Source organism: Triticum aestivum, chromosome 6D (assembly GCF_018294505.1).
Source record: "Triticum aestivum cultivar Chinese Spring chromosome 6D, IWGSC CS RefSeq v2.1, whole genome shotgun sequence".
NCBI lineage: Eukaryota > Viridiplantae > Streptophyta > Magnoliopsida > Poales > Poaceae > Triticum > Triticum aestivum.
Genome location: NC_057811.1, coordinates 346,372,670 through 346,387,526, shown reverse-complemented (window position 1 = coordinate 346,387,526; position 14,857 = coordinate 346,372,670). Strand labels below are relative to the sequence as shown.

General features: G+C 47.7%; 1 protein-coding gene across 1 annotated transcript; it reads left to right on the top strand.

Annotated features, from left to right (window-relative positions):
- Positions 1-12,197: 12,197 nt before the first annotated feature.
- On the top strand, positions 12,198-13,813 carry LOC123141615 (expansin-B15). The gene is made up of 4 exons (XM_044560711.1): positions 12,198-12,444; positions 12,535-12,647; positions 12,732-12,928; positions 13,142-13,813. The coding sequence occupies exons 1-4, from the start codon at positions 12,282-12,284 to the stop codon at positions 13,467-13,469; spliced, it is 801 nt and encodes a 266-aa protein (XP_044416646.1). The 5' UTR covers positions 12,198-12,281; the 3' UTR covers positions 13,470-13,813.
- Positions 13,814-14,857: the final 1,044 nt, after the last annotated feature.

Below are 14,857 nucleotides of genomic sequence, written 5' to 3'. Positions count from 1 at the left end.
AAGTTATGGCAGTTTTGGTTTCCTAGCGGTAGTACCGCGGGCCGGAGCGGTAGTACCGCTTGGGTGCTACAAGCGGTAGTACCCTCTAGAGCGGTAGTACCGCTCCTGAGCGGTAGTACCGCTGGTAGCCCCCAGCCGTAGTTCCGCTGCGGTCTCGTGCTAGTACCGCCTCGATTCAAGGGGTCTTTTTCGTGTCGGGTTTTACGGTACTGGCCACGGCAGTGGGGGCCGTTGTACCGCCCGTATGCGGTAGTACCGCCCTGCCACCGCGGTAGTACCGCTCTAGGCCCAGCGGTAGTACCGCGAGGGGGAGCGGTAGTACCGCTTATAGGGTCAAGCGGTAGTACCGCTGGCCAAGCGGTAGTACCGCTCTCTGCGGGGCTGAAGTGGGGGTAACGGTTGGATTGTTCCCCCCACTATATAAGGAGGTCTTCTTCCCCAATGAACCTCATCCTTTGAGCTCGTGTTCTTCCCCCATTGTTGACCTTCTTCGAGCTTGCTAACTCTCAATCCCTCCATGGATTCTTGCTAGTTTTTGAGGGAAAAGAGAGAGGAGATCTAGATCCACATTTCCACCAATCACTTTCTCCTCTATGTGAGGGGAACCCATTGGATCTAGATCTTGGATTTCTCCGTGTGCCCTTGCCATTGCATTTGGTGCATCGGTTTGAGTTCTCCACGGTGATACGTGGAAGTTACAAGTTGAGAAGCTTATTACTCTTGGGTGCTTGGTGCCCTTGAGCTTGTTCCTCTTGGGTGCTTGGGCGCCCTAGACGGTTGGTGGTGTTCGGAGCTCAATCATTGTGGTGTAAAGCTCCGGGCAAGCATCGGGGTCTCCAATTAGGTTGTGGAGATCGCCCCGAGCAATTTGACGGGTTCCGGTGACCGCCCCCAAGGGTTGCCAAAGTGTACGGGTTCGGTGACCGCCCTCAAGGGTCCCTTAGTGGAATCACGGCATCTTGCATTGTGCGAGGGCGTGAGGAGATTACGGTGGCCCTAGTGGCTTCTTGGGGAGCATTGTGCCTCCACACCGCTCCAAACGGAGATTAGCATCCGCAAGGGTGTGAACTTCGGGATACATCGTCGTCTCCGCGTGTCTCGGTTATCTCTTACCCGAACCCTTTACTTATGCACTTTACTTTGTGATAGCCATATTGTTTCTTGTCGTATATCTTGCTATCACTTAGTTGTTTATCTTGCTTAGCATAAGTTGTTGGTGCACATAGGTGAGCCTAGTTGTTGTAGGTTTTGTGCTTGTCAAATTAACCGCTAGGTTTATTCCGCATTTGTTCAAGCCTAAACCGTAATTATTTTAAAGCGCCTATTCACCCCCCCCCTCTAGGCGACATCCACGATCTTTCAAACGGCCTTCTGTTCGACCGGCCACGATCGAAACGGGATCCTGTTCATCGAGAGGGGTCTGACGTACCGCAAAACCGAGGAAACGAACTTCTCTTGGACCTCCTACGGTCGAAGCAGGGTCCTCTTGATCGGGAGGGGTGTGGCGTACCGCAAAACGGAGGAAACGGACTTTGTGTTGGAGCGCTACGGTCGAAACAGGGGTCCTGTTCATCGGGAGGGGTGTGGCGTACCGCAAAACGGGACTCCACGAGCTACTGTTCATCTCCACCGTCGACCTCCTCCAGCCTCCTCAGGCTACTGTTCATCCACCATCGACTTCCTCCAGCCTCCACCTGTGACTATTCATCCATGGGCTCATGTTCATCCAGCCTCCACCGCTCCTCCACCGGCTATTGTTCAACCAGCCCTCTCCACGGGGTCCTGTTCAACCACCCCTCCACGAGCTACTGTTCATCCAGCCCTCCACCGACTACTGTTCAACCAGCCCTCCACGGGGTCATCCTGTTCATCCAACCCTCCACGGGGTCCTGTTCATCCAACCCTCCACGGGGTCCTGTTCATCCACCCCAACCGGCTCGATCGATCGGGGTCCTGTTCATCCAGCGGCAACGGCCTCTACTACCACGGGGTCCTGTTCATCCAACCCCCACCGGGAACTGTTCATCCAACCCCCCAACAACGCTCACTGTTCATCAAGGGAAGGACGCATTAGGTTTGATCGGCTTCAGTTAGCAGCAGTAGCGAAGGAACCGCTCGACCGGGTTCAGTTAACAGCCAGATCGATCGATCGCTCGGGTTCAGTAACATGTAGCCTGCAGTGCAATCGCTCGGGTACAGTAGGCAAACGCCTCGCTCGGATTCAGTAGGCGAATGCCTCGCTCGGGTTCAGTTAGAGCCCAACGCCTCGCACCCATGCGCGTACGTGTACGAGAGAAACGCGCATCGCTCGGCCCCCCACCACCCACCGTAACCGGGAACTCCCCGATATTTTTCTCGCCCTCGCTTCTACCACAGTTTTTCCATCATGGACGACCCAAAGAATGTCATGCAACTGCGTCTCCGGCCCGCCCAGGATGAAAAGCCCATTTTTTATCATGATTTTTTTCATAGAAGTAGGAGCCCACCACATCTATGATGATACCGGGTTTTGTCACAATTATCGTCATAGAAGTGTCATAAGCATGACGGATTTTTTTTTCGTTTGGCCCAAAATGTCACGGATGTGTCTTTTTTTTGTAGTGTATCACAAAACTATTACAAAGAATCAAGTTTATTTTGTCCAATGATCTTCATGAAAGTTTTTTATTATATCTCTCTTGAATATCTATCACTTTGGGCCTACTTTCATATGTTGCTTTTGACAAGCTCGAACAAATTTAAGTGAAGAACATGACCATAAGATTTTTCTTCTATCAAAATAATATAAGTGAAGCATGAGAGAATTTCTTAAAAATATATTAAAGCACACCATGCTAAAAAAGATATAAGTGAAGCACTAGAGCAAAAGACAAACTACTCTAAAAAGATATAAATGAAGATCAAGTGAGTATTTAAATAAATAGGTAGCTATGTGAGGACTCTCTCTTATTTAAGAACTTTCAAATCTAAGTATTTTATTAAAAAAACAATCAAAAGAAAATAAAATGACATTCCAAGAATATCACACATCATGTGAAGAAGCAAAAACTTAGGCTCAACCGATACTAACCGATAATTGTTGATGAAGAAAGGTGGGATGCCTACCGGGGCATCCCCAAGCTTAGATGCTTGAGACTTCTTGAAATATTATGTTGGGATGCCTTGGGCATCCCCAATCTTGAGCCTTTGTGTCTCCTTAACTCCTTTTATATCACGGTTTCCCTAAATCTTAAAAACTTCATCCACACAAAACTCAACAAGAACTCGTGAGATAAGTTAGTATAAATCAATGCAAAAACCTTATCATTCCCTACTGTAGAAAATCACTAAAATTATTATTTAACATTGCATACTAAATGCCTCTGCATATTTAATAGTCCTATCCTCAAATAGAATCATTAAACAAGCAAACATACGCAAACAATGCAACCATAACAACAATCTGCCAAAACAGTACAGTCTGTAAAGAATGCAAGAACATTCATACTTATGTAACTCCAAAAATTCTAAAAATTTACCACACTGTATAAAATTAATCATAGCTTATTGTGCAAAAAATCAACATTTTATCGCCTTCTGACTTTTCTAGAGAATTTTTGCAATAGCGATAAACTTTCTGTTTTCAAACAGCAACATGTAGATTTGCAAAATAAGCATAGTAAAGGCTATCATTACTTTTATTGAAATAAAATATGCAAAACATTATTCTAAATAACAGCAAGCAAATCCTAGTAAAATAAAATGGTGCACCAAGCAGAACTTATTGCATGTGACGAATGAAAATATAGCTCCAAGTGAGGTTACCGATAATGTTGGAGACGAAAGAGGGGATGCCTTCCGGGGCATCCCCAAGCTTAGTTGATTGGATCTTCCTTGGATATTAACTTGGGGTGCCTTGGGCATCCCCAAGCTCAGGGTCTTGTCACTCCTTATTACCCTCATATCGATGCTCACCCAAAACTTGAAAACTACAATCACACAAAACTTAACGGAACTTCGTGAGATAAGTTATTGGATAAAGAGCAAACCATTCACTTTGGTACTGTCAAAGACAAGATTCATAATTGTTCTCACACAATGCCTACTGTACCCTATATTTCTATAATTTATATTGAGCAATATAAGCCATAGAAACTAGAAAACAAGCAAAATATGCATTGAAAACAGAATATCTCAAAAACAGAACAGTCTGTAGTAATCTGTACTCCAACTATACTTCTGCTACTCCAAAAATTCTGAAAAATTAGGACAACGTAGGAAATTTGTATATCTATAACCTGTAAAAAAATTCAGATCAGAATCATGTTCCAGTGAATTTTTAAAATTCCTGGACTGAGCGCAAAAGTTTCTGTTTTTTGCACAGAATCAAGTCAACTATCATCCACACTATCCCAAAGGCTTTACCTGGTACTTTATTGAAACAAAAGCTATAATAAATGATTACTACAGTATCTTAATCATGTGTACACACAAAAACAGTAGGGGTAAATGTTGTGTTGTCTCCCAACAAGCACTTTTCTTTAATGCCTTTTTAGCTAGGCATGATAATTTCAATGATGCTCGCATAAAAGTAAAGAATTGAAACATGAAAAAGAGCATCATGAAGCATATGACTAGCACATTTAAGTCTAACCCACTTCCTATGCATAGTGATTTTGCGAGTAAATAACTTTTGGGAGCAAGAATCAACTAGCCTAGGAAGGCAAAACAAACATAACTCCAAGATTTTCAACACATAGAGAGGAAACTTGATATTATTGCAATTCCTACAAGCATATGTTCCTCCCTCATAATTATTTTCAGTGGCATCATGAATGAATTCAACAATATAATTATCACATAAAGCATTCTTTTCATGATCCACAAGCATAGAAATTTTATTACTCCACACATAAGCAAATCTCTTCTCATCAATAGTAGTGGGAGTAAACTCAACAAAATAACTATCATGGGATTGAAAATTGAAATCATGATGACAAGTTTCATGGTTATCATTATTATTTATAGCATACATGTTATCACCATAATCATCATAGATAGCACTTTGTTATCATAGTCAGTTGAAGCCTCATCCAAAATGATGGATTCATCACTAAATAAAGTCACTACCTCGCCAAATCCACTTTCATCATTATAATCATAAATAGGATGCATGCAATCATTATAACAAAATTGAACATCAAATCTTGGGGGACTAAAAATATCATCTTCATCAAACATAGCATCCCCAAGCTTATGGCTTTGCATATCATTAGCGTCATGGATATTCAAAGAATTCATACTAACAACATTGCAATCATGCTCATCATTTATACCAAACATTCTGTTGAATTCTTCGTCTATCAATTGAGCACAATTTTCCTTTCCATCATTTTCAAGAAAGACATGATAAAGACGAATAATATGATGCAACCTCAATTCCATCTTTTTATAGTTTTCTTTTTATAAACCAAACTAGTGATAAAACAAGAAACTAAAGGATTCGATTGCAAGATCTAAAGATATACCTTCATGCACTCACCTCCCCGGCAACAGCGCCAGAAAAGAGCTTGATGTGTACTACGCAACTTTATTCTTGTAGACACGTGTTGGGCCTCCAAGCGCAGAGTTTTGTAGGACAGTAGCAATTTTCCCTCAAGTGGATGACCTAAGGTTTATCAATCCGTGGGAGGCGTAGGATGAAGATAGTCTCTCTCAAACAACCCTGCAACCAAATAATAAAAAGTCTCTTGTGTCCCCAACACACCAAATACAATGGTAATTTGTATAGGTGCACTAGTTCGGCAAAGAGATGGTGATACAAGTGTAATATGGATAGTAGATATTGATTTTTGTAATAAGAACAATAAAAAATAGCAAGGTAGCAATTGATGAAACGGAGCACAAACGGTGTTGCAATGCTTGAAAATGAGGCCGAGGGTCCGTACTTTCGCTAGTGCAATCTCTCAACAATGCTAATATAATTGGATCATATAACCATCCCTCAAAGTGCGATGAAGAATCACTCCAAAGTTCTTATCTAGCGAAGAACAAAATGAATTAATTTTTTGTAGCTATTCTTTCCGATCGATCTATCCAAGACTTCATACTGGAATAACACCAAGTTATTCTTTCCGATCGATCTATCAAGAGTTCGTACTAAAATAACACCAAGTTATTCTTTCTGATCGATCTGTCAAGAGTTCATACTAAAATAACACCAAAGCAAATTCAGATTCATGATACTCAATCCAACACAAAGAACCTCAAAGAGTGACCCAAGATTTCTACCAGAAAAACAAAAGACTAGAACGTGCATCAACCCCTATGCATAGATTACCCCAATGTCACCTCGGGAGTCCGCGAGTTGAGTGCCAAAACATATCTCAAGCGAATCAATATAATACCCCATTGTCATCACGGGTATTCATATGCAAGACATATATCAAGTGCTCTCAAATCCATAAAAGTATTCAATCCGAGAAAATGAAATCTCAAAGTGAAAACTCAATTCACAACAAGATAGAGAGGGAAAACACCATATGATCCAACTATATTAACAAAGCCCGCGATACATCAAGATCGTGACATCTCAAGAACACGAGAGAGAGAGAGAGAGAGATTAAACACATAGCTACTTGTACAAACCCTCAGCCCCGAGGATGGACTACTCCCTCCTCATCATGGTGGCCATCGGGATGATGAAGATGGCCACCGGTGATGATTTCCCCCTCCGGTGGAGTGCCGGAACAGGGTCTAGATTGGTTTTTCATGGCTACAGAGGCTTGCGGCAGCGAAACTTCTGATCTAGGGTTATCTTCGGGGTTTTTGGAATATTCGGGAATTTATAGGGGAAGAGGCGGTGCGAAAGGCCACCGAGGTGGGCACAATCCATCAGGGCGCACCTGGGCCCCCAGGCATGCCCAGGTGGGTTGTGCCCCCCTCGGGGCACCCCTCTGGTATTTCTTTGGCCCACCAGATGTCTTCTGGTCCAAAAAAAATCTCCAAAAAGTTTCGCTGCGTTTGGACTTGGTTCGGTATTGATTTTCTGCGAGGTAAAAAACAAGCAAAAAATAGCTACTGGCACTGGGCACCATGTCAATACGTTAGTCCCAAAAAATGATATAAAGTTGCTATAAAATGATTTTAAAACATCCAAGAATGATAATATAACAACATGGAACAATAAAAAATTATAGATACGTTGGAGATGTATCAATTAATTAGTTTCATCCCTCGGCTTGTACTCCCCGTTGTTCCATAATGTAGTGCTTATAGATCCAGGCCTGGACACTTGTTAGCTTCTAATATTGACTTGTTGCTTGTAGGTACATATGCCCTTGGCAAAGATCCACGTGTCGACCCTTTTTGTGTATGGGACAATGAGATATTCATGAACAAGCATCAAGTGAGAAGACTGATAAGGATTATCAGCAGAAAGATACGAACGGTGGCAAGCAAATTATTTGTTTACGCTCTATCCAACACAAGTTTGAGCTATAGGATGGTAACTACAGACTCTAGAGCCTTCTCTTTTTACTGCCCATAATGAGTTGTTAGAGAACAATGTCTGAATCTTTTTCGTTTGTAGTGGTTCCCAAAGCAGTTTACTCAAGATTACCTCACAAAGTACATGATTGGTGGACACACAATGAAGGTTAAAGTATTTCATTCAGACTACAATGAGCATCGAGAATTCCTAATAAAGACAGTGAAGAATGGGCGGGCAGCCATCACAAGGGGTTGGCCTAGAGTCGTGCGCGCGTTACGCATGGAGGAGGGCACAATATGTGCATTCCGCTTCACCTTATCCAGCAACCAGAATGTCTTTCGCCTCTCTCTTTACAGTCTTTAGTACAACTGTGGTTCATCATTCTTTACTTGGTGCTTCTGCAGTTCTTCAGTATATGTACCTGTGCATCGAATTATGCATTCGTGCTTGAACCTATATTTGTAATAAACATGGTTTGATATGAAATAAGTGATTGCCTACTTTCAAATTCAAAATCTATGATTTTTAAATGCAAGGATTAAATTAGGGATTACACTGCACACGGTTTGCGAAAGCAAAACGTCTGCGATAAACGTGGAGATCAGACACATTCCTCGGATCCACTACATGTGCGATCAATCTCTACTGCACACATGATCAGCCAAGAAAAAACGTGTGAGATGAACAACAACATCGCACACAGGTCCTTCTTATTAAATGTTTGCGAAAGTCACCTTATCACACACGCTTGGCAATTATGGATTGTTTATCGCAAACGTTTGGTCATACAAGAACGTGTGCGATAGGTCTTCATCCGACGCGGGTACGACAGCTGAATCGTGTGGGATATATTCAAGCTTCGCATATAGTTTTATAGGGACAATTGTATGCCCTCTTACATTCAATCGCATAAAGTCAAGGAAAAGTAAGTGTGTGTGTGATTGTCTGCTTATGGTACACGTTCTATAATTGTGAACTATTTGTGATGGGTCGCGCATCATAACCGTAGCACCACAGAATACCGACTGCGATGGCAATGTGAGCACAAACGAGTAGCAAGGATGGAGGGTTTGGGATATTTGAGATATCAGAAATAGTTTTATAGGGACAACTGTATGCATCATGGCTCCCTATCCCCGATGGTTTCCGGTTCATGTGGAAAGGACATACCTATCGCCCACACTCGCCTGGTGACGGTTTAAAATGCCGTCGCCAAAAGGGGTTAAAATCCATTTGTATAGAAGCTCGTTGTACCAGTGATGGCTATGTAGTTTTTCTTCCGCTGTATCCTGTTTAGTTATTGTTTTAATTGCTCGTCTTCGAAGACATTGCATGTCTTCAAGACTTTTATAAAATCACCTATTCACCCCCCTCTAGTCGATAACTAGCACTTTCAACTACCTTTTGCATCTCCGAGGCCCAAAAACACCTCTCCAACATATGATGTAGACGCAAAAAAATAATAAAATTGCATCTCCGCCTCCCGGAGATGTAAGATAGAACACCTTCACGGTGCAAATTTGCATCTCCGTTGTCTGGAGATGAAAAAGGACAACCGCGTGCCAACCACCCAACCGCCTTCCGTTCCCATCCGCGCGACCGCCCGCCGCCTGCCCAACTCGAACGTCGGCCGAATTTGCACAAAATTGACGTCGCCGCCGCCCGCTCGACGGTTGCAGGGCCCGCCGCGACTTCGCCCTATCCCCGCCGCCCGCAGCCGTCGATTCCCTTTCGGTCGCCGCTTCGAATCGAAGCATCTCCGGTGGTTCGGCTGGCCTAATGCCTTCCATGGCGAGGTCGTGGATGGGCTAGCCTTCTTCCTAGCCAAGAAACCCCTGGAGGTAGGGGAGTCGCGCCATCCAGTCCGCTCGACGGCCGCCTGCCTCGGCCGTTCTTCCGGCCGTGTGACGCCGGCCGCCCGCAACGCCGAGCTCCCGCCTTCTTCTCTGTTGAGCTGCGGCCATCTCCTCTGCAGAGGTGTTGCCGCCGCCGAAAGGCTGCCCAACCGCAGTTGGCTGATTTTGTCCACCCCGCAAGCAACATGTTCGACAAAATTCCCCAAGGTACAAAACGATGAAACTTGACGATTTTTTATTAGGTTGGAGAGTTAGTTTGACGGTAATTTTCGCATTATAGATGAGATCGTGTGACTCCTCTTTCGTGGGCGATTCCTCGTCGGATGAGGAATTTGATTTGAACAAAGAAGAGGACATTGCTATGCTAGTGGCGATGCACAAGGGGGAGAAGCCGAAGCATGGCGGTTCCGTGCATGGTGTTGCGTTCATTCGGAGAGAACGGGTTGAGGCGCACAACAGGTTTATGCGCAACTATTTTGGTTCACCGCCCGTTTTTCCGGAGAGGTACTGCCGATGCCGGTTCAGAATGTCCAAAGACTTGTTTGGATTTGATGAGTTATGTAATAATTTAATATTGTGGACACGAGATTTTTTCTCAAGGATACACCATGGAGAGGTGCATCAATATCATAGAAGAAGAGCCAAGCGGCTGATACAACGCCTTTCGGCACATAGGACACACACCACGACTACAACAACACAACTCGCCTAGTCGAACCTCAAGCCACAATGGCAAGGAGGCACGACTCACAGATCAAGGGCCGCGTCTCGACCAACACCAGAAACCTAGAAGCACAACCCCAACTACATCACATGCTAGGTCAACGCATTCTCCACCCTTCACGCCTAGGAGTCGGCAGTGAACAGCGGGAACCAGCTGGTTTCGAAGAAGGTGTCGTCCAAGGGAAACTAGTGGTAGCGTACATTGCGCCCCAAGAACCCATGCTCACAGCAGCCACCATCACCAACGGCACAATGCCCCAATCCTCGACGAAGCATCGACGAAGCCACCACCTCCAGCAACAATTCCGGTGGCCTCCATGGCACCCCGGCAGCACCTCTAGGGAAGACGCGACGCCACTGCGCCGCTGCTGCCTGGCTAGCGAGCCAGCCTAAGGTTTCCCCTGGTGCCCGGGCAGGGTACGGACATTGCCAAGACGACGCCTCCGAGGGGGAGACGGCACCCGCAGGCGGCGTCGTCGTTTGCAACGGTTGTTGCCGCGCACGGATTTCTCCCGGCCAGTCCAAACCCCTAGGAGACCGTCGGAGCAGCGACATCGGAGGGGAGGAAGCAAAGCCGTCGGCTTGGGACGCGCTGCGAGGAGGAGAGCCGTCACCCGCTGCTGGCAAGGAGGGAGACGCCTGTGGTCATGACCATCGCCACCGGAGCACCAGCCCGCACCTCCGCCGCCAGGCCCAGCCACAAGCATTTGTGAGGCCGCCGCCCGCAACCAGCGCCGTTGCCGCGCCAGATCTGGAGCCCACCGACCAGGATCCATTGGCCACCACCCACCACGCGACAGAGAAGCCACCACCACGCCACCTACGCTGGACGCGCCGCGCTAGGAAACGGCCGACGTCGCGCAGATCGACGCCATGGAGCAGCCCCCCCCCCCCTGCCGTAGCCCCCGACCGCACAGGGTCACCACACGAGGGAGGAAGCGCCTTGCCAACACCTTCCCAATAACCGGCGCGGGCTTCGCCGACGGCTCCTTCGGTGGCGGCGAGGTGAGGGGAAGGGGGGAGGGGGCGGCGGCGGTGGAGTGGGGTTTCCCCGTGTCGCCGCCGGAGGAGGGCGACGCAGGGGCGTTGCTCACTTCCTCTTGACATGAGAAATTTTTAACTTGTTCTTTTACATGTTTTAATTCAATTTATGCGGTTGACCAGCGGCTGAACAACAGCCACGCAGCCGACGGCCCGTTTTACATTTCTAGTTTGCATCTTTTATTGGAATTGTTTTTTACATCTTCGTTTTGCATCTTCTGTTGAAGTTGGCTCTTTTTTAAGATGCAAAAACATTTTTTTAAAGATGCAAATTTTTACATCTTCAAATTTGCATGTTTTATTGGAGATGCTCCTACTCGTGCAAGTCGCCGTGCATGCAACCGGACCGACGCGAGCCACTGCGTGTCTGCGACTCTGGGAGGCATGTCATCTGAAAGCCCAGTGCACGTTGTTGTGGCGCTTAATCTGGGGAGGACGCTGACTACCGGCCGGAGCTACGTAGTGGCTGCGGGCGGAGTGAACGCATGAGCCACCGCTCACAAGTCAACCGGGAGGAACCGGCAAACCGGGCCAAGATTACGGCTCGTGCCGCGGCTTGCCGCGGGGCTCAGGCCGAATGACGGCGCCTCCTGGCCGTCCGAAGGGAGGGATCGACGGTGCAGAGACGGTGTTTGATCCTGACGACTGCACCTCGTGACAGCAGTTGACCGATCTGAATTCGGGGAGGGTGAAATGGATGGGGCGTGGAGCCGTCTCGGGATGGGCGGCAACTCGACTCGTAGGGTCGCCTCGTGTCTAACCGAAATAACGGCAACTGTCGTTTTTCTGCTCACTGAGTGACTAGACGCCAAGTACTGTAGTACAGTATAGCTGGTGTACAAATCTGGAAGACAGGAAAAACCTTTCTACGGCAGATCGATCGTCCAGTGTTCAGATTGCTTTTTAAAGATCGCCAGCGAACGGGTTTATTTATTATTTATTAAAAATCCCCTAGAATCCGCGCGTGCAACCCCAGCAAGTAAGCAAGAATTCGTTTTTCATTTTTTCAGAAGAAACCAGGAAGAATTTAATCACTGCCCGCGCTCACTCAGCGGTGCACCCTACCATCTGCCTGCCTGCCGCCTATAAATGGAGGCGAGGAGTACACTTCCTAGCACACACCAAGGCCACCCCTCTACTTCAGTCTCTTCCTCCTTGTACTCTAGTGATCGTCGGTGAGAAAGAGAGGCATGGCCTTTTCCGTGGCCAAGATCCCAGCGTCCTTCGCCGTGTTCATGGCCCTAGCCTTCCTCCTCCGTCCCTGCGCGTCCGTCGAGATCCACCGCAAGCTCTCCGGCTGGTCCAACGGCGGCGCCACCTGGTACGGCGGCCCCAACGGCGCAGGGAGCGACGGTAATTAATACACGGACGAACATATATATTTAATTTCTCCAGAATATATATGTGCAATGTGCACTGACGCTTTGCATGCACGATCTGTAGGTGGTGCATGCGGGTACCAGGACGCCGTCGACCAGGCGCCCTTCTCCTCCATGATCGCCGCAGGCAGCCCGTCCATCTACCAGGACGGCAAGGGCTGCGGCTCTTGCTACCAGGTCCGTAGATCACATGATTTTCAAGTACAGCCATTTAAATTTAGCGCCGCGTTGTCAGATACTCGGCTTAACGTAAATTTTCAGGTGAAATGCACCGGCCACGGCTCTTGCTCGTCCAGCCCGGTGACCGTCGTGCTCACCGACCTGTGCCCAGCTGGCGAGGCGTGCCTGGGAGAGCCCGTCCACTTCGACCTCAGCGGGACGGCGTTCGGCGGCATGGCGAAGCCCGGCCAGGCCGACCAGCTCCGCGCCGCCGGACGTCTCCAAATCCAGTACACACGGTAAGCTGGCTGCATGCATTTTCACGTGAGTTTTTTCATGCAAACTGAAACGGCACACGGTAAGCTAGCTGCGTGTCCGGACGCACGTAAAAGAGCGGCAAGCGTGCACCGGCACGCACACGGTATGCCGCTTTCCCGGCCGACCGACTAACCGCCGTGTCTTGTCTTGGCCCTGGCATCCGTCATGTCCATGCGTGTGGCTGCATGCTGCAGGGTCCCGTGCAACTGGCCGGGGATGGACATAGCCTTCAAGGTGGACGCCGGCTCCAACTCCTACTACCTCGCCATGCTCATCGAGTACGAGGACGGCGACGGCGACCTGTCGTCGGTGGAGCTCATGCAGAGCGGCGGCAACGGCGCGGGCTGGACCAAGATGGACCGGTCGTGGGGCGCGGTGTGGAGGTACAACTCCGGGGGCATGCTGCAGGCGCCCTTCTCGGTCCGCCTCACCTCCAGCTCCGGCAAGCCCCTCGTGGCGAGCAACGTCATCCCCGCCGGCTGGAAGCCCGGCAGCACCTACCGCTCCGTCGTCAACTACTGAAAAGCTAAACTAGACGTGGGTGGGTAGGTTGCACGCAAGCACGCCGCGCGCTCGCCCGTATGCAGAGGCGTGGCGCCATCCTGATTTATGCTTGGAGCTATGGGCGTGGGTATGTGTGTAACCTGACCGTCATTAATAAGGCGTGTGTGTGTCGCAAGTGTCTGTGCGCGCCATTGTTGTGTGTGAAGCTTGTGTTATCTGTCGGTTTGGTCCATATATGTGAAATAAAAACTGTATCGGGGCGGAGGTGGCCGGGAAGAGTTTCTACTTCTGGCCCCTCGCTCTTCTTGTTGCAGTCATTTCATTTGCTTACAAAGTACTGGAGTGTAACGGCATTTCATTCACTTTGGCCCTTTTGTCTAGTCTCACTGAAGGCGCCAGCCTAGATAGATATTAATATCATAGTTTAAAAATCCGGACCGTACCGGCGGTCGGACCGGAAAAAATGGAACCGGTGATCCCGCCGGTTCTTTAAGCATAGCGGACTGTTCGAGCAATCGGACCGGAAAAAAAATGGTCGAGCCAGCCGGTTTTTCGCAAAATCGATGAACCAGCGTTTCATAGAAAAACGAACGGTTCGATGCCATTTCCAGAAAAACCACTTAATTGAGTCGTTTTCCTGTGAACAATCTAGTGGTAGAATCAGAAAAGGAAAAAAACTCTTTTGGTAGGTTTTCGGCTTAATTGGGAACATTTCTCTCGACTTTGTCCACAGACAAAATCCTATCGAGCGCCGCCGCTCCCCTTGCGTGGCAATGTGTCACGGCGGCGCTGTCTCTTCGTCACCGCTCCGCATGGCAGCACCAGGCCACCAGCCTGCGCCGCCACTCCCACATCCCGCCGTCCAGCACCACCTATGTTGATGGCTAGGGAGAGGGGATGATGCCGCCTAGTAAGACTGATCCATCCAACTCTGATCCTGCTCCATTCAAATGATCAGGCCTCTCTCCGGGTGCCTCCCTCCATTCCAGAGTCCAGATCAGGAGCAAGAGGACCAGGGCACCACCTCTGCTACTACTTGATGTTGATGTTGCTTGCTGCTACTACTTAATGTTGCTTGCGTTACTAATTGCTACTATAGTACCATGTTTGAGTTAGAGATTATCAGGTATATGAATTAGATATTAACATGTAGTTGCTGGTTACTCTATTAATGTGATTGCACACTTTTTTATCTATTGATGGGTGTATTTATTGATAAAATAGACATTATTTTATTGTTTAAAAAAACGACAATCGAATCACTGAACCAGCGGTCCGATCGGTAAAAACCTGAGCTAACGGCCTCGCCAGTTCGATTACCGGTTTGGTTTTGTAAGCTATGCTTATTATGGATTTAATTAAGTTGCTCGAAAAACAAATGTGTACAAGAGTACAAGAGATATCAA